This window comes from Mesoplodon mirus (assembly GCF_964341445.2).
Source record: "Mesoplodon mirus genome assembly, chromosome: X".
NCBI lineage: Eukaryota > Metazoa > Chordata > Mammalia > Artiodactyla > Ziphiidae > Mesoplodon > Mesoplodon mirus.
This window is the reverse complement of record NC_138981.1, coordinates 129,429,253-129,448,777: the sequence shown is the minus strand read 5'-3', so window position 1 is coordinate 129,448,777 and position 19,525 is coordinate 129,429,253. Positions and strand designations below refer to the sequence as shown.

At 39.0% G+C, this 19,525-nt stretch overlaps 1 protein-coding gene and 1 long non-coding RNA gene across 3 annotated transcripts in view; both read right to left on the bottom strand.

Annotated features, from left to right (window-relative positions):
• The window catches only part of LOC309797200, a 1,037,104-nt gene that overhangs the window by 190,729 nt on the left and 826,850 nt on the right, over nt 1-19,525 (bottom strand). The gene's annotated exons all lie outside the window — the stretch shown is intronic.
• LOC309797097 (coordinator of PRMT5 and differentiation stimulator-like) lies at nt 2,106-2,931 on the bottom strand. The gene has a single exon (XM_082610521.1). The coding sequence runs from the start codon at nt 2,903-2,905 to the stop codon at nt 2,348-2,350; it is 558 nt and encodes a 185-aa protein (XP_082466647.1). The 5' UTR covers nt 2,906-2,931; the 3' UTR covers nt 2,106-2,347.

Here is a 19,525-nt window from a genome sequence, read left to right as displayed (position 1 = left end):
AAATTAATGCAGAGAAATCTTTTGCATTCCTATACACTAATGATGAAAAAGCTGAAAGAGAAATTCAGGAAACAGTCCCATTTGCCATTGCAACAAAAAGGATAAAATACCTAAGAATAAACCTACTTAGGGAGATAAAAGACCTGTATGCAGAAAATTATAAGACACTGATGAAAGAAATTAAAGATGAAACCAACAGATGGAGAGATATACCATGTTCTTAGATTGAAAGAATCGATATAGTGAAAATGACTATACTACCCAAAGCAATCCACAGATTCAATGCAATCCCTAGCAGACTACCAATGCCATTTTTTCACAGAACTAGAACAAAAAATCTTAAAATTTGTATGGAGACACAAAAGATCCCGAATAGCCAAAGCAGTCTTGTGGGAAAGAAACAGAGCTGGAGGAATCAGACTGTCTGACTTCAGACTATACTACAAAGCTACAGTAATCAAGACAATATGGTACTGGCACAAAAACAGAAATATAGATCAATGGAACAGGATAGAAAAGCCCAGAGATAAACCCACGCACCTATCGTAACTAATCTATGACAAAGGAGTCAAGGATATACAATGGAGAAAAGACAGTCTCTTCAAGTAGTGGTGCTGGGCAAACTGGACAGCTACATGTTAAAGAATGAAATTAGAACATTCCCTAACACCATACACCGAAATAAACTCAAAATGGATTAGAGACCTCAATGTAAGACCAGACACTAGAAAACTCTGAGAGGAAAATATAGGAAGACACTCTTTGACATAAATCACAGCAAGATCTTTTTTGATCCACCTCCTAGAGTAATGGAAATAAAAACAAAAACAAACAAATGGGACCTAATGAAATTTAAAAGCTTTTACAAAGCAAAGGAAACTACAAACAAGACGAAAAGACAACCCTCAGAATGGGAGAAAATATTTGCAAATGAATCAATGGACAAAGGATTAATCTCCAAAATATATAAACAGTGCATGCAGCTCAATATTAAAAAAAAAAAAACCAATCCAAAAGTGGGCAGAAGACCTAAATTGACATTTCTCCAAAGAAGACATACAGATGGCCAAGAAGCACATGAAAAGCTTCTCAACATCACTAATTATTAGAGAAATGCAAATCAAAACTACAATGAGGTATCACCTCACACCAGTTAGAATGGGCATCATCAGAAAATCTACAAACAACAAATGCTGGAGAGGGTGTGGAGAAAATGGAACCCTCTTGCACTGTTGGTGGGAATGTAAATTGCTATAGCCACTGTGGAGAACAGTATGGAAGTTCCTTAAAAAATAAAAACAGAATTACCATATGACCCAGCAATCACACTACTGGGCATATACCCAGAGAAAACCATAATTCAAAAAGACACATGCACCCCAATATTCATTGCAGCACTATTTACACTAGCCAGGTCATGGAAGTAACCGAACTGCCCATCGACAGACGAATGGATAAAGAAGATGTGGTACATATATACAATGGAATATTACTCAGCCATAAAAAGGAACGAAAGTGTGCAATTTGCAGAGACGTGGATGGACCTAGAGCCTGTCATACAGAGTGAAGTAAGTCAGAAAGAGAAAAACAAATATCGTATATTAACACATATATGTGGAACCTAGAAAACTGGTACAGATGAACCGGTTTGCAGGGCAGAAATGGAGACAGAGATGCAGAGAACAAATGTCTGGACACCAAGGGGGGAACATGGTGGGGTAGGGGTGGTGTTGTGATGAACTGGGAGATTGGGATTGACATATACTAATATGTATAAAATGGATAACTAATAAGAACATGCTGTAGTAAAAAATAAACAAAATTCAAAAAAAAACCCTAGTCTCTTGTCTCAAGGAGCTTAGTTTTGTGTGTGTGTGTGTGTGTGTGTGTAGTAGTAGTAGTGGTGGTGGTGGTGGTTGTGGTAATAGTGATGTGTATGGACATCACTATTAGTGCGTGTGTATGGAGTTCGTAAGCTGGATTGGATTGATAGCTCAAACATTTAGTATTCATTTGACTTTGGACTTGTTCCCTAACTTTTCTTCACCTTAGTTCTTTGTGTGTAATGAGAGGATATTATTATTATTATTATTATTATTTCTACTTTTATTTATAAAGAACACCATTCCTTCCCGACACAGACATAAACACTCACCCATTCCAAGGAGGAGCTCATTAAAAACAACAACAACAACAGAACTGGGGGATAGAGGACCTTATTTAACACCAGTCTGTGTGCCCGACTCGGGGATCACTGGGAATGTTTCCTCAGATATGAGACCTCACCTCAAAGAAAGGAGACGTTGACCTGGAGGGCCCACCCACTCACCAGGCAAAAGCTACGCCCTCAGTCTTCGGCATCATCAAACCGTCCCGTTTCAAAGACCATCTTGGAATAATGGGGTATCAGTGGAGGTGGATGGTGCCAACTGGGGTCATAGATCATGTCTCCTTGCGGGGCACAGCACACCCAGGGTCTGACCTCTTGAGAAAGGCAGCCCTGGATGTCGTCAGCATCATATGGATTCCCTTGATCTGCTTTCAACTCCAAGTCCCAGTCCTCGTTAAAAAGATCAGCAGCCTGTTCCCTGGGGGGACAGCCGGACACCCCTTCTGACAGCTCCCAGGGATTCGGTTCCCCATCAGAATCCTCGTCATCCACAGCAAAGCCTTCCTCTTCACAATGGGTGCCCTCACCATGGGCAGGACTATCATGAGGGATGCTCTCTGCTCCACTGGCTAGTCGATCCGCAGCCTTCTCAGTCTCTCTCTCCTGACCGGAGCGGCCAGCTGGGGCAAAGGCAGCCCCCGGACGGGGGGGCGCCTCCCGCGTGCTCAGCAGCGGCAGACCCGGCGGCGGCTCTGCCGCCCCCAGTGCCGGGGCCCCGGCGGCCTGAGAGTCCATGCCCAACGCCCACAGCTCGGCGCCCCGGACGCCGCTCGGCCACGTGACACGGATATTATTATTATTGAATCATAAGGTTGTATGTGGATTTAGGAGATCACATATGTGGCAGTAGCTACTAGGTGTCCATCAAAATCCAATCAACTTATTTTCACTTAATCACCTATATCCAAACACAGTCACATTCTGAGGTGCTGGTGATTAGGACTTTAATATATTAATTTGTGGAGACACAATCCATCCCATAACAGTGAATGGCCCCAAATCAACAAATGAAGAACTCTCCAACAATTCGAGATGTAAAAAGTTGGCATGGGCTGTCTTGATAGCTCTCTGTTACTAGAAATGTTCAAGCAAGCTATAATTGATGTTTAAAAGGGAATTATTTTAATTGGGAGAGAGTTTTGGCTAAATTACATTCCTGCTTTTGTTTATATAATGATAAATGAGTAATTTGAAATTATCCACATACATTATTCTGTGTTCACAATTATGTTTCCTTATGCAACCAATTGGTAACCAATATATTAGTCAAATAAAGCTGTCTGGGTAAATTGATCAGTATAAGAACACATCTGGATATCTTTATAGAACTTTATAATTTACAAACTCCTTTTTATGTATGTCATTTTTAAATTTCACAGTAACACAATTAGTATGATAGAGGAATTATTACTGTCTCTTATTTACAGATGTTGACAGAGAAAGAGAGATCAGGAAAATTGCCCCAGATCACTAGCAAATCTAAAGCTCAGATCCACATAAAATTCCTTTTTCTTTCTACTATTCAACCCTGGGTCTATGTGACACTAGGAAAATACAGCAGAGTATCCTGAGCCACGGTTTGCATCTTTCCGAAGCAAACTTTTTTTTGATGGTAGTGAATTAAATCATTATATTCAGATCTAAATAAACATCAATATATTATGAAGTGAAATGCAATCTCTATTTCAATTTTTAAAATAAAAAGATTTACAGAAGTTTTTTGTTCATGGAAGACTTATGTGGAGAAGCTTCAAGATATTCCTAGTTTATGGTACTCATAGGCCCTTCTATGCCTTTAGGAAGTTTCAACAGAAAAGTTTATACAAAACTCTGCCACAGGATGCTGTCACCTTGCTGTGAAGGGACACTGGTCCTACCTGAAGAAGTGATTTTTGTATGCAAGTGATCATCCATCTAATAGAAACTGCTTATAAAATACAGTTTACTGCAAGCATTTGCTTCATTCACAGCTCATTAATCCATCAGAGAGAGAGCCTCTGGTAGTAAAGACTTTTACTCCTCTCCAATCAACCTGGGCCAGATTTATACCCCTGACCCTGAAAGAAGACACTCATCTCAAAACTCTGGATATGTCTTTTATAATATCTTGTGGCATGTTCAAAATAGGGATTACCAATTAATGAAGGTTATTCTTTTATTTTTAATCTAGCACTAGAAAACACAAATTGGGTTATGTTGCCAAAGGGGTTGAATTCTGAGATCCTGCTTCTGAAACAGGATGGTTTAAAATGGCCAATTCTACATGAACATTTTGATTCTGGGGATATTTTGATATGACTGAGTCAAAACAGCTATGGTAAACTGCAAAAACTTTTTTTTTATTACCAAGGAATGTGAGTACTGTACATCCTTGTCTCTCATCTCATCCCTGAGATTTGTGACATTTGTGAGGGTTATGGATGAGTTAAGACGTAAGTGATGAGTATACATTACTTGGGTATAAAGAAAAAAGACATATTTTGATGGGGCTCTTTTGACTCAGCTGCACTAAAAATTTTCCCCATATCTAATCAACTATATCCATTTAGTCTCTTCATAGTCCTTTTCCAGAACGTGAATTCAGCCCGGCTGGGCCATAGGTCCCTTAGCTGCCTCCCATAGGGTCTTTCAGCAGCCTCCCTCCCATCTCTATAGACTCCAAGAGTTTCTGATTCATTAGGTTTTGTGGGGAAGTGGGAACAATAATTTGCATTTCTAACAATTTCCTGAATGATCCTAATGCTGCACATCTGGCTACTACACATTGAGGTCAACTTCCCTAGAATTAGGCCTTGCCTTCGATCTCAGTCTGGGTTGTCTAAGAAGTTCTTAGAAAGATGTAAGATCTCACTTTTGAGGGTATATAAACATCTTACAATGGTAATTATATTTAACTTCTCTCTTCTAGCCCATCAAAAGCCTCTGTCAATATTTTTCTATGCATTGTTAATAAGTGTTCTCAGTCCTGCAAAATTCTGTTCCTGGATCTCAGCACAAGAAGACCTTTTGCATCTGTCTTGCCTAGCTGGCAAGCCATCGCTGTATGGATTTGCCTTGTGGTTTCCCTAAGAAATCTCCACTCAACTCCTCTGCTCCAGATGTGACACCAGCCTAGTGTCCATCTCATTCTGCAAATGCACCTTTTCCACAAGTCACTCTGGCATTAAGAGGTAAGTACCTATTTTCTGGTCTCATACCCACAGAACCCTGCTTCTTTCGATCTTTTACTGACAGTCCTCTTTTTTCTGTGTATAGTATTCCCAATGCCAGATTATCCTTCTAGCTCATTTTAACAGTATTGAGAGGCACTGCTGTTGAATGGTTAAGAGCCCTACTTACAATGCTTAAAGTGCCAAGGTTCAAATGCTATCTTACCATTTACTAACTGTGTTAGTTTGGGCATATTATTGAACCTCTGTGTCTCAGTTTTTTACATGTAAAATATGGATAAGAATAATATCGAACCTCATATGGTTGTTGTTATGAGGTATGAGGATTAACTTAGTTATTATTTTCAAATGGTTTCATACAATGCCTGCCTAGTATACAGCAAGTACATCAGTGTTTGTTGGATAAACTATGTTATTATTTATTTCTTCCTAGACCTAAAATACTTATCCATCAATATTTCAGAAAATGCAATTTTATCCTCAATGTTGCTTAGAAATTCATTTGTTCAAACTTTGTTGATTTTTTTGAGCTCCCACTCCTCAAAGTATTGCAGCCTTGCTTCTGCCACTAAGCTCTCCACCTTCTCAAGGTTGCCTTCAATCTTTCACCCTCAAATTTAAAGTCTTCTTCTCTGCCCCCACTTTCCTTCAATACATCTTTCAACACTGTGGAACAATCCATATGACTGCTTAAATCATATTTTTCTTCCTTATTACAAAGCTAGCCTGTGCCAAGTACCAAAGAAACAAATCTGAAAAGCACAAGTAAAGATAATGGAAATCCCATAATCCTAAAAAATATTGAATAACATGTATTGATAAAGACTACTGAGAATCGTGTGCCACAGGCAAGTTAATCACCTGGCACCCCTTCACATTAATATTTCTTTGGAGGGTCTAAGTATCAGGTGAAAGAAATCAGATGCTTAGGGGCATGGATCAGGCTTCATCTAGTCTTTGTGCTACTCTGGCCCCAAACTTGTACACCTCCCAGATCCAAACAAAAGTCACACAGTTAGTATAACTGAACCACTTTGCTATACACCTGAAACTAACACAATATTGTAAATCAACTATACTTCAATTTAAAAAAATAAAGAAATAAAAGCCCTATAGGGAAATGAAATCAGCAAATTAAAAAAGAAGCCATACAGTTAATTGGGTGTACTCTACTTAAAAGAAAATTTCATGACCATGTTTTAGTACTAGAGTATGGGCTCACCACCCCAGACCCACTCTAACTGCCACACTGAAGTATCTATTCCCTCAAAATAGTGCTCTCCCAAAAAGATGTTCTGATAAATATGCTTTTCTCAGTCTCATTATTTTCCTAGTGATACTCTAGTGTCCCAGATATACTGACACGTATGGAGCTCCCTGCTGGTTTGCCCCTTCGTTTGGCTCAGGCATATTTTAGTCATTTTATAGAATGGTAAATTGTTGGAACATTTTCAACAAATATTGTCCTGCAGTATAATTTTCAGTGGATAAGCAGTAGTCCATGGGACCAAGTGTCACAATTTATTTAAAGAATCCCATCATGTTGGCATTTATATTTTTTCATATCTTGATAGTGTTCACAAATATACTGTACTACTTATATATCGCCGCCTAGAAATCTTTACATTTGTAATGGGTTATTTCCTTAGGAGGAATTCTTAGAAGAAAACTCAATGGTTCAGATAATATAAATAGCTTAAGGCATCTCATGCATATGTCCTTCCAAAAACACTGTCAATTAGTATATTTTGCAGATATGAACTATAAAGCCAGGAAACTATTTGACAGAAGAATGTTCCTGGGAAATGGAACCTGAGACCATGAGATAAGTACATGTTTGGTGTATTCCCGGAAGGATAAGGTAGGCAGTGTGGCTTGAACTGAGTGAGAGAGAAGTGGTAGGAAATAAAGTCATAGAGAAAGCAAGGGACCAGACGGAGTGGTGGCCTCATAGGACATTGTAAGAACTTGGGCTTTGTCTCTGAATGAGATGGAGAGCCAATGGAGTGTTTTGAGCAGAGAATAGACATGATGTATCTGGTTTAACAGAATTGCTCTGGCTGCTGTGTTGAGAAGAGGCTGATGGAGTATAAAGGACAGAAGCAGTTAGACCCATTAGCAGACTAGTGCAATAATAGAGAAAGGAGAAATGAGATGGCAGTGATTTGGAATGCAGTGATGGCAGTGACCTCACATTTTAAATATATTTTGAGGGTGGAACTGTCATGAGTTGTTAATTGACTGAATATGTGGTGCTAAAGAAAGAGAAGAGTCAGGAATGACTAAGCATCTTAGTCTGACCGGCTGGAAGAATGGAGCTGTCATTCAAAAAGATCCAGAAGACCGAAAGGAGGAGGTTTTTTGAAATGCAAAAAGACCAGTTTATGTCCCAGACAAAAAGGGCAGGAAAATACATACCTTGATGGGTTAAGGACTGGGTCACTGACCTGAATAACTATTTTAAAGGGGATGGAACAAATCTGTTTTATTAACTTTCTCAATATCTTAGTCACATTATTCCCTGTGTTATAATTATCTGCATGCTATCTCGCTGGATCACGTACTAACTTTGGGCAAGCCATTTAATTTTCTGAGCTTTAGTTTCTTCAGCTATGAGGTAGGGCAATGGAGACAACATTATTTAATTGCAGGGATTAAATAAGAAGACACATAAAAGGTGCCTAGTACAATGCTTGCCATACAGTTACATTTCAACAAATGTTAGTTTCTCTCTTTTCCTCCACAAATTGTTATTTCCTTCAGAAAGGAAACATTGCCTCTGTAGCATTCACAGCATGCTGTACATCACCTTACATATACTAGGTGTGCAGTATTTATTTACTGAAATGGAATAAGTACTTAATAAGCACTTGTTTTTAACCACCATGATCAGTGATCCCAAGTCATATGTATAAATGTCAGGTATGGTTAGTTACATATATAATTCTTTGTACTTAACATTCATAACATTTCTCTAGCCTACAGTTCTCTTCTGATAAAGTCTATTTTACTCAAAACTACTTTTGCTGCTTATATCTTTTATTTTCAATTTCAAGTAAAAGTGTTTTTTGTGTATATTATCTTCTGCCTCCCCCATTCAATTCCTCTATCAGAAGTGAAGGGCTATGGGAACAGATGTATATGTATAACTGATTCACTTTGTTATAAAGCAGAAACTAAAAAAAAAAAAAAAAAAAAGTAAAGGGCTCACTGACCTCTCTTCACCAGGCCTAGAAAGAATGAACTCAATGTTGTTTCCTCTCAGGAAGAGGGACTACAAGGTAGCTGTGTCTGGGAAGTCTGCTCTGAGGTTGGGTACCAGTGGCAGGGGTGTGGATGTCTTCCAGCCTCTGCCACCTGTGATACAAGATGCTCCGCTCTATGTCATATCTCTTAGAAACAAGCTTGGGCTCCACTCTCATGTTCGACATTGATATAATCATCTGTGGGTGCCAGGAGGGCTGGCTGTGAACACACAGACTTTCCTCCTTCTCCTCCACTTTCAGCTTTGGTCACCCATGGAGGAGAAGCAGCTTGGGGTTCTTCATGAGCTCTCCAAAACTCTTGAGATAATTGCCTGCCTCTTATTTCACACTGCCTTCGAGAGTCAGAAGAAATGGATTTTCTTTGGATTGTAACAGCTTCTATTTTGTTTTTAAATTAACAAAGAGAAAGTTATATGTATTTATATATATATTTGTTTAGTTATTTAGATCTTACCTCCTTCTTAAAAGGCTCTGAGGTATCTGGAAATCTAGGCTATTACAACTCAGTGTTTAATAAAAGTCAGAGTGCAGTATACTAGCATATGGAATAAATTAATTAAATGAATAAAGAACAAATAAGCTAATATGACCTTAAAAATAAAAATGAAAGATCAAGAAAATAAACAATTAATTAGAAAAGCAAAATATTACAGATGGGACCAGTCATTGAACACCGATGAAACAGCCAAATAGAGGAACCTAAATGCAAAAGGTCATGATGAAATTAGATAATGAAATAGATACTGGGATTCTCATGGTATATCTCAATTTTGGTTCGTATTTATAAAATTATAAGTGACTAAAGTTTAAGACATTTGCAATTTAGTGTTAAGCAACCGTTGTTGTTGTTGTTTCTAAATATATGATATTGGTCTTTATTTAAGTCAGTCTGTGTAGCCAAGGAATGATGGAAATCTAAAATGCCTGGCTTAAAATGATCACCTAGGAATAAGAAGTTCATAGAAATGAGCAGAGTGCCATTCATTAGCATGTCAATGATGCTTCTTCAACAGGATGTCATTAAATTATTGTGGTGATAATTGAGACACTAAAAAGAGACAGATGCTGGGCCTGTAGTTCCTAACTTATAACCCATTAGCAATTAAATTTCAATGAGCTAACATAACTTCACTCTCACTAAATTAACAACTGGGAAGTCTTTTTGAAGCTGTTTTTTTTTTTTTTTTTTTTTTTTTTTTTTTTTTTTTTTTTTAGGCATGCTTCTGCTGGATTTTAAAGGCCAACTGCAACTCCATTATGGTACATGATTCAGGAGACAAAGCATTCAGGTATTCGGGATGTTCTCTATTCCCCAAATTAGAACCTGGGTGGCAGCCAACCAAGGCAGGGCAGAAACTGGCACTCCAATTAAATCAGAGCAATCTGATGGATACTGCCATTGTAAAGAGCAAAAATGTGTGGTCAGTTCCTTCAGGGAAGGCATGTGAGAGCTCCTAAGTAAGGAAAGCAACCTCAGGGATTCTTTGGATGTGAGATTGAAGGGAATACAGGAAGGTGACAAAATTCCAATCTGACTGGCCTGAATTAGTCAGGATAGACAAGCATATGCTGCAGTAACAAATTAAAACAAAAATTTCACTGGCTTAACACCACAGGTGTATTTCTGGTTCCCTCAATTCCCAATGCATGTACTCTGATACAGGCAGATTTGATCTCATGACGTTAGCATTTCAACATATAGCTTTGAGGTCTCTAGAGCAGGGGAAGTGGGAGTAGAGTGGAAGCTTGCAATAAAGATGAATAATACGGGGAGGAGCTTCAAGACGGCGGAAGAGTAAGATGTGGAGATCAGCTTCCTCTCCACAAATACATCAGAAATACACCTACATGTGGAATAACTCCTACAGAACACCTACAGAACGCTGGCAGGAGACCTCAGACCTCCCAAAAGGCAAGAAACACCCCCACGTAGCTGGATAGGGCAAAAGAAAAAAGAAAAAAACAGAGACAAATGAATAGGGATGGGACCTGCACCAGTGGGAGGGAGCCGTGAAGGAGGAAACATTTCCACACACTAGAAGCCCCTTCACGGGCGGAGACTGCAGGTGGTGGAGGAGGAAGCTTCAGAGCCTAGGAGGAGAGCGCAGCAACAGGGGTGCAGAGGGCAAAGCAGAGAGATTCCCGCACAGAGGATCAGTGCTGACCAGCACTCACTAGCCCGAGAGGCTTGTCTGCTCACCCGCAGGGGCGGGCGGGGCCTGGGAGCTGAGGCTCGGGCTTTGGTCGGAGCACAGGGAGAGGACTGGGGTTGGAGGCGTGAACACAGCCTGAAGGGGCTAGTGTGCCATGGCTAGCCGGGAGGGAGTCTGGGAAAAGGTCAGGAACAAGACAAGGATGTCCACTCTCGCCACTCTTATTCCACATAGTTGTATAAGTCCTAGCCATGACAAGAGAAGAAAAAGAAATAAAAGGAATCCAAATTGGAAAAGAAGAAGTAAAACTGTCACTGTTTGCAGATGACATGATACTCTACATAGAGAATCCTAAAGATGCTACCAGAAAACTACTAGAGGTAATCAATGAATTTGGTAAAGTAGCAGGATACAAAATTAATGCACAGAAATCTCTGGCATTCCTATACACTAATGATGAAAAACCTGAAAGAGAAATTAAGGAAACACTCCCATTTACCACTGCAACAAAAAGCATATAATATCTAGGAATAAACCTACCTAAGGAAACAAAAGACCTGTATGCAGAAAATTATAAGACACTGATGAAATAAAGTAAAGATGATACAAATAGATGGAGAAATATACCATGTTCTCGGAAAGGAAGAATCAACATTGTGAAAATGACTATACTACCCAAAGCAATCTACAGATTCAATGCAATCCCTATCAAACTACCAATGGCATTTTTCACAGAACTAGAACAAAATATTTCACGATTTGTATGGAAACACAAAAGACTCCGAATAGCCAAAGCAATCTTGAGAAAGAAAAATACAGGTGGAATAATCTGGCTCCCTGACTTCAGACTATACTACAAAGCTACAGTAATCAACTCAGTACGGTACTGGCACAAAAACAGAAATATAGATCAATGGAACAGGATAGAAAGCCCAGAGATAAACCCACACACATATGGTTACCTTATCTTTGATAAACGAGGCAAGAATACAGTGGAGAAAAGACAGCCTCTTCAATAAGTGGTGCTGGGAAAACTGGACAGCTACATGTAAAAGAATGAAATTAGAACACTCCCTAACACCATACACAAAAATAAACCCAAAATGAATTAAAAACCTAAATGTAAGGCCAGACACCATCAAACTCTTAGAGGAAACCATAGGCAGAATGCTCTATGACATAAATCACAACAAGATCCTTTTTGACCCACATTGTAGAGAAATATAAATAAAAACAAAAATAAACAAATGGGACCTAATGAAACTTCAAAGCTTTTGCACAGCAAAGGAAACCATAACCAAGATGAAAAGACAACCCTCAGAATGGGAGAAAATATTTGCAAATGAAGCAACTGACAAAGGATTAATCTCCAAAACTTACAAGCAGCTCATGCACATCAATATCAAAAAAACAAACAACGCAATCCAAAAATGGGTAAAAGACCTAAATAGACATTTCTTCTAAGAAGATATACAGACTGCCAACAAATACATGAAAGAATGCTCAACATCATTAAACATTAGAGAAATGCAAATCAAAACTACAATGAGATATCATCTCACAGTGGTCAGAATGGCCATCATTAAAAAATCTACAAACAATAAATGCTGGAGAGGATGTGGAGAAAGGGGAACCCTCTCGCACTGTTGGAATGTAAATTGATACAGTGACTATGGAGAACAGTCTGGAGGTTCCTTAAATAACTAAAAATAGAACTACCATATGACCCAGAAATCCCCCTACACTACATATACCCTGAGAAAACCATAATTCAAAAATAGTCATGTACCAAAATGTCCATTGCAGCTCTATTTATAATAGCCAGGACATGGAAGCAAACTAAGTGTCCATCAACAGATGAATGGATAATGAAGATGTGGCCATATATACAATGGAATATTACTCAGCCATAAAATCAACTGAAATTGAGTTATTTGTAGTGAGTTGGATGGACCTAGAGTGTGTCATACAGAGTGAAGTAAGTCAGAAAGAGAAAAATAAATACCATATGCTAACACATATATATGGAATCTAAAAAAAAATGGTCATGAAGAACCTAGGGTCAGGATGGGAATAAAGACACAGACCTATTAGGGTATGGACTCCTGAGGATACGGGGAGGGGAAGGGTAAGCTGGGACGAACTGGGAGAGTGGCGTGGACATATATACACCACCAAATGTAAAATAGATAGTTAGTGGGAAGCAGCGCATAGCACTGGGAGATCAGTTCAGTGCTTTGTGACCACCTAAAGGAGTGGGATAGGGAGGGTGGGAGGGAGGGATATACAAGAGGGAAGAGATATGGGAACATATGTATATGTGTAACTGATTCACATTGTTATAAAGCAGAAAGTAACACACCATTGTAAAGCAATTATACTCCAATAAAGATGTTAAAAAAAGATGAATAACAGGTACAGAATGAGGACACATCATTTCCATAGCCTAGAACTAATTATGTGGCCCCACATAACTGCAAGAGGTCAGGGAAATACATGTATATTTGTAAGCAGTAACTACATTTGAACCAAGGTCTGATCTGAAATAGAGGAAGATTATTACAAGCAGAGCAAAACTGATAAAAACCTTAAAGCTATAATCAGACAGCAAAGTCAGAAACTCAAGCAGCAGGTCTAGAGAGCACTGGGGCTAAAACCACCCTATTAAAAAGAGAGTGGCAGGGGATAAGGAGCAAGATCCAATTTCAATAGTTTTGTAACAGGAGCTTGGAAAGGCTGTGCCATGGTGTAGAAAGAGTATGAATTCTAGACTTACACAGACATTAGATTATATCATAGTTTATTCCTTACTTACTAGGATAACTTGGCAGGTTATATGACTTCTCTGATGCTTAACTTTCTTGTTTGGTATTATGGGCTGAATTTTGTGTCCCCAAAATGCATATGTTGAAGTCCAACTTTGAATACTTCAGAATGTGACTGCATTTGGAGATACGGTATCTCAAGAGGTAATGAAGTGAAAAGGAGCTGTGTACAGTGGGCCCTCATCACATATGACTGATGTCCTTATAAAAAGAGTAGATTAGGACATGGAGAGACACAGAGGGAAGACCATGCAAAGATAGCAGTGGAAGAAAGCAATCTACAAGCCAAGGAGGAAAGTCTTAGACAGCAGTCCCCAAACTTTTGGGCACCAGGGACCGGTTTCGTGGAGGACAATTTTTCCACGGACAGGGTGGTGGGATAGTTCAGGCGGTAATGTAAGTGATGGGGAGCAGCAGATGAAGCTTCGCTCGCTCACCTGCTGCTCACCTCCTGCTGTGCGGCCCGGTTCCTAACAGGCCTCGGACTGGTATTGGTCCGCGGCCCGGGGGTTGGGGACCCCTGCCTTAGAAGAAACCAACCCTGCTGACAACTTGATCTCTGAATTCTCCTCTCCAGAACCCTGAAGAAATAAATTTCTGTTGTCCAAATCTCCCTGTCCATGGTACTTTGCTGGCAGCCCTAGCAAACTAATACTAATACATGTGCCAAAGTATAATAGCATCAATACTTGCCCAACGTACATACTTTCCTGTGAAGCACTTTAATAAGTAGTAAAATGTTATCATACAGCTTATTGTTTTTGTTCTATGCTGTTTAAAGAAGAACGATTGCTTCTCAAAGATGGCCTTGTTATTTATTACTGAATTCCCAGTGTTTCACACAAATCCTGGGCATATACGGGTGTTCTGAAATAGTCTGTGGGAGGAAGGAAGGAAGCAAGCAAAGAAGGCCAGCCCAGGGGAACTTATTATCAGGGATCCAGGGAAGAAGTAACAAAAGTTATAACCCAGCTGAGGAGACTGGGGAGAAAACTTAAGACATCAGTAAGAATGACCATGGACACTGAGCCAATTTTTACTAATGCAAGTGTTCCTAATATGCTTGATGCTCAGGGCAGGAATCAAGATCCATGGAGAAGACAGCTTATCTTTTGATAATAGACGTGTGCAGTTCTGAGGATCTAGGCATGTATATACTAAAAACATCAAATGATACTGACTTTACCATCTAATGACATTGTGAAATACTCAAGAACCTCATCATGAAGTTTTACTGTGTTTCAAATGACGGCAGTACATTTAGGACCTTAGATGAGGGGTTTCAGTGTAAAGAGAACATCTTCACGGAGGACACCTCAGGTATAAAGAATGATTCAATACGACAAACGTTTAGTGAGCACATTCTCATACAAGGCACCAGCTCAGTTAGAGGGAAGAGAAAGGTGACTAAGACCCAGTTCCTGGCTCCAAGAGCTTGTAAAACTCTGCTATTTTGGAAATGATTCCTATTTTCTCAATCAAATAAGCAAAATATCAGCAAATACACACCTGTGTTTGTATGGTTACATAAAAATAAACAGCAGCACAGCCAGGCTGGAAAATAACAATTGCACCTCAAATAATCCCCCTGAAGCTTAAAATAACTTATTTGCATTTTCAGAAAAGGAAATTGAAGTTAAAAAATGCACACAGGCGCTTAGTAAATGCATACTGAATGGAACAGAATTAATTCTTGTTACAGTCAACAGCAAATACCTGCAGGTCAGCTAGTAGAGGTAGGTCAAGGATACAGTTTGTGGTTTAAAAGAAAAAAAAAACAAAAAGCAAAACCTACAAAAGACTCTGTCCTGGATGGTCAAGGTGTCGAAGGTCAGGGCATGACCTAAGCACCTGTGACTGTCTCTTATGCAAGGGATTAAATATGTAATTCCAAACCTTCCCAAGAGAGCCTTCAAGATATTTGAAAATGTGCCTCTTTGGCATATTTGAAGTGCCTTATCTGTTATTGTTCCCCACTGTATCTTTCTACTGTGAGAATTTGTCTGTGTGTTTGGCAGGAGCAGGATAACATTTTGGAGTAGTAACCAACCCAATGAAGTTTATCACCCTGAAATTAATTTCATTCCTACCTTTACCCCTCATTCTACCCTGCAAGGGAGCAGAATGTCTTCCAGATGATCTGAGAGCAGGTGTACATGGTATTTTGAGTCAGCGGTCCTAGAGAGGCCCTACAGTCAGAATGAGGAGGGCATAGAGTGAACTGTGTAGATGGATGCAGGAAGGTGGGAGAAATAGTAGGGACATTTCAGCACAGATGTAGATAATGATCCCAGCTTAGACTTGAGCTGAGATCACTGCTCCTATAGTAGAGATGAATTAACAATAGTAGCTACTATGTATTAAAGTGCCTACAATGTGCCAGGTACTATGTAATATAACTTACAGAAGCCATCTACAATAGCCATATGTGTCTTCTGGGAATTCATGTTGTTATGCACATTTTCTATTCTCAAGCTGAATCTCAGAATAAATTCCAAAACATCACAAAGCTAGGCAGTAGAAACGGCAGAATTTGTACCAAGGTCAGTGTGATTCTTGATCTGCTACAATACTCGGTGGCAAAAACAAAGACAAAACAACAGAGTAAAGCAGCCATTCTCAGCCTCAGTGTGGTAACACATCATCATGTCACAATTGTTTATTTTTACTCTAGTTGATTTACAAGGTTATATTAAATTTAGCTGTTAGTTTTAATATGCATCTCCAACAGCGATGTGCTGATAATTGTTTAATTTTTTTCTGATTTGTACCATTTGCTTATTTCTGTGATGTAGATACCCCTCCCATGGTCAATTTTGGGCTCTTCATGTGAAGGTGCTGAATCTGTCATTGGGAAGAGATGTTCACAGCCAGCTTTCCTGAGTTGTTTGGGCCAGTTTTAGCACAAAACCAACAGCACAGGTCATAGCTGCTGTGTTAAAATTTGAAGAATGCTTTCTGTTTTTATATGCGCTAGAGTGGATTCAGGATTATTCCTAAAATATCAACACACTTAGGTACTTGCAGTCAAATATATTTCTTTTATTAGGAAAATGTACCATACATGTAAGTGTCATCATCATGTGTGTTAGAGTAAAAAACAAAAGGCCAAGAACTGAATTTAATGCTGTACATCAGAAAATACTAGCATTCTTATGTAGCAGTTTGTTGAAAACTGTTTTCACATGCTGATCAGTAATCTAGCCACATCTGAATCAGGTGAGATTGTGTTAAAATATAGATCCCTCTCCCATCCATAAGAAAAGGAAAATGGTCTGAAAGTGGGACCATGAAACTGTAACACGGCAGCATGATTCAAGTGTGCAGGAGCCACGCTGAATGCAAGGTTTGATCAAGCTATTGTCCCATTTTCAAGATCTATGTCAGTCAACTATCAGTTAGTAACATAAATGGGAACGTGACTCCATAAGGACTTAGTGTCCTCAACAGCCAATCGCCTATTTAGAGGGACAATGGGCTTGCTCCGAGACTTGGCTTAGCTTATATTCAGCATCCCTGTGAAGGTTTCTCAAGAAATGCCTCCAGGATCCTTGAAAGCCAAAAGGGGACTTCTGATTATCTAGAAAAAAGATGGGAAGGGACTCCCACACTTATATCAAGATGATCAAGGCTTGAACTAAGCTTATTAGAGTGCCCTGAAGTGGCGGAGCGGGGAATGTATCCACCAGTTACACACACGCACGGTATGTCAGTAGATGTTAATGTGTAAATAAAAATGGTCCATGAAAAATTAGATTTGGAGATGCTGGATTAAGTAGACAAAAATGAATATTGAAAGACTTCTTAGAGCATTTATTATTCAAATAACTTCTGAATCTCCAAAAACAGGATACAGTATGTGATGCTTCTGAAGCATGGTTCACCATGGAGTCTTTTGTGTGTGTGTGTGTGTGTGTGCGTGTGTGCATCCGAGATTAATGTTCAGTGGTTTGGGATATGCTGAAATAAGGAGATCTCAAGATAGTTAATTTTAGTTATTATTAGGTTAAATGGAAAAATTAAGAGTCTAAGATACCATGATGCTCTAACCTTCTAGCTGGGGAGAAAAATACTTCTTGATTCATGTACATATCTCCTTCCAGACAATATAGCAGTTTAAACTTTGACATTTTATTAGATGTTTTATATGTATTTTGATGATCTATGATAGGATTTACAAATTTTTTAAAGGGCCACTTAGTAAAACATTTTAGACTTTGCGGGCTGCATATGGTCTCTGTCAAATAGTTTATTTATCTACCTATCTATCTATCTATCTATCCATCCATCCATCCATCATCTATCTATATACATACTTATTTTTATAGTACTTTCAAATTGTAAAAAAACAAACAAAAAACCCAGCTCACTAACTATATAAAAATATGCTACATACCAAATTTGACCCACACGCCACAGTTTGCCAGCCCCTGATCTATGGTGACAGTTTCAAAGCTCATTGAAGGATTCAACATCCAACTGAAGGACAGAAAAGCTTTCCATGTTCTCAAAAGAGGCTTTCCACTCCTCCTCATCCGAGCTCTCCTGATGAGTGTTAAGGTCTCTAAGATCAGACCTATTCTTTCTATGCTCTGAGAGTACACAGCCCCTCGTGACAGCCAAACCCAATAATCTTCCCTCTCCTGGTACTGACAAGTCTGTGTTGTCCCTTCCCAGATTGTTATGTGTGATCAACAGAATGTGGCAAAAGTATGTGATATCTGAGGCTAAATTATAAAAGACATTGTGCCGCCTGCCTCACTTTCATTTTCCTTGTTGATCACTTGCTCTGTGGGAAGGCAACTGTCATATTGTGAAGACACTCAAGTGACCTAGTAAGGAACACAGTAAGGAACTAAGGCCTCCTACCAAAAGGCATGTGAGTTATGCATCTTGGAAGTGAATCCTCCAGCCTCAGTCAAGCCTATGGATGACTCTGCATCCCAGAGGACAGCTTGATGGCAACCTCATGAGACACCCTGTGCCAGAACTACTCAGCTAAGTGATGCCCAAATTCCTCACCCACAGAAACTATGAGGTAATAAATATGTGTTGTATTTAAGTTGCTAACTTTTGAGATAGTTAGTTACACAGCAATAAATAATACCCTCCTTTAGCTAACCATTCTGACACAGCCAACTTGATGTCAATAATATTTTTTTCAGTCACTTTCCCATAGGCATTTTTATGTAGGGATACTTTGACAAGTCTGTTTTGTTTAACTTTCTAAAAAGTACATGGATTACACAAATTCAAACTCTCCTATTTCCAGCTGTGATCTAAATGGTTAGAGACAGGTGAGATAAGGGATGGGCTGAAGCCTAGAATTGAAGTGAAGCTCAGGAATAAATTGAGAGTAAAGTAAGACTTAGGGATCGGCCAAGGATGGGGTGCAGGTCAGATATCGGTTGCAAAAAACAGGGTTAGGGTAAGTTTGCTTACATCCTTTAATAATTTTATTTTTTCATAATCAGTTGACAATTTTTTAATTTACAATATTGTGTTAGTTTCAGGTGTACCACACAGTGATTCAATACTTTATAGATTATACTCCATTTAAAGTTATTATGGACCTAGAGATTATCATAGTAAGTGAAGTAAGCCGACAGAGACAAATATCATGATATCACTTATATATGGAATGTAAAGAAAAATGATACAAATGAACTTACAATAAATTTTATTTTTATTTTTATTTTTTGTAATTGTAGTAGTTACATTTTTATTTATTTATTTATTTATTTTTCTTTTCTTATTTTTTTTATTAGTTTCTGCTTTATAACAAAGTGAATCAGTCATACATATACATCTGTTCCCACATCCCTTCCCTCATGCATCTCCCTCCCTCCCACCCTCCCCATCCCACCCCTCCAGGCGGTCACAAGGCACTGAGCTGATCTCCCTGTGCTCTGCGGCTGCTTCCCACTATCTATCTACCTTA

Excerpts from the sequence above, each read along its gene's own strand:
- LOC309797097 (XM_082610521.1), bottom strand. The coding sequence starts at position 2,905 with ATGGACTCTCAGGCCGCCGGGGCCCCGGCACTGGGGGCGGCAGAGCCG.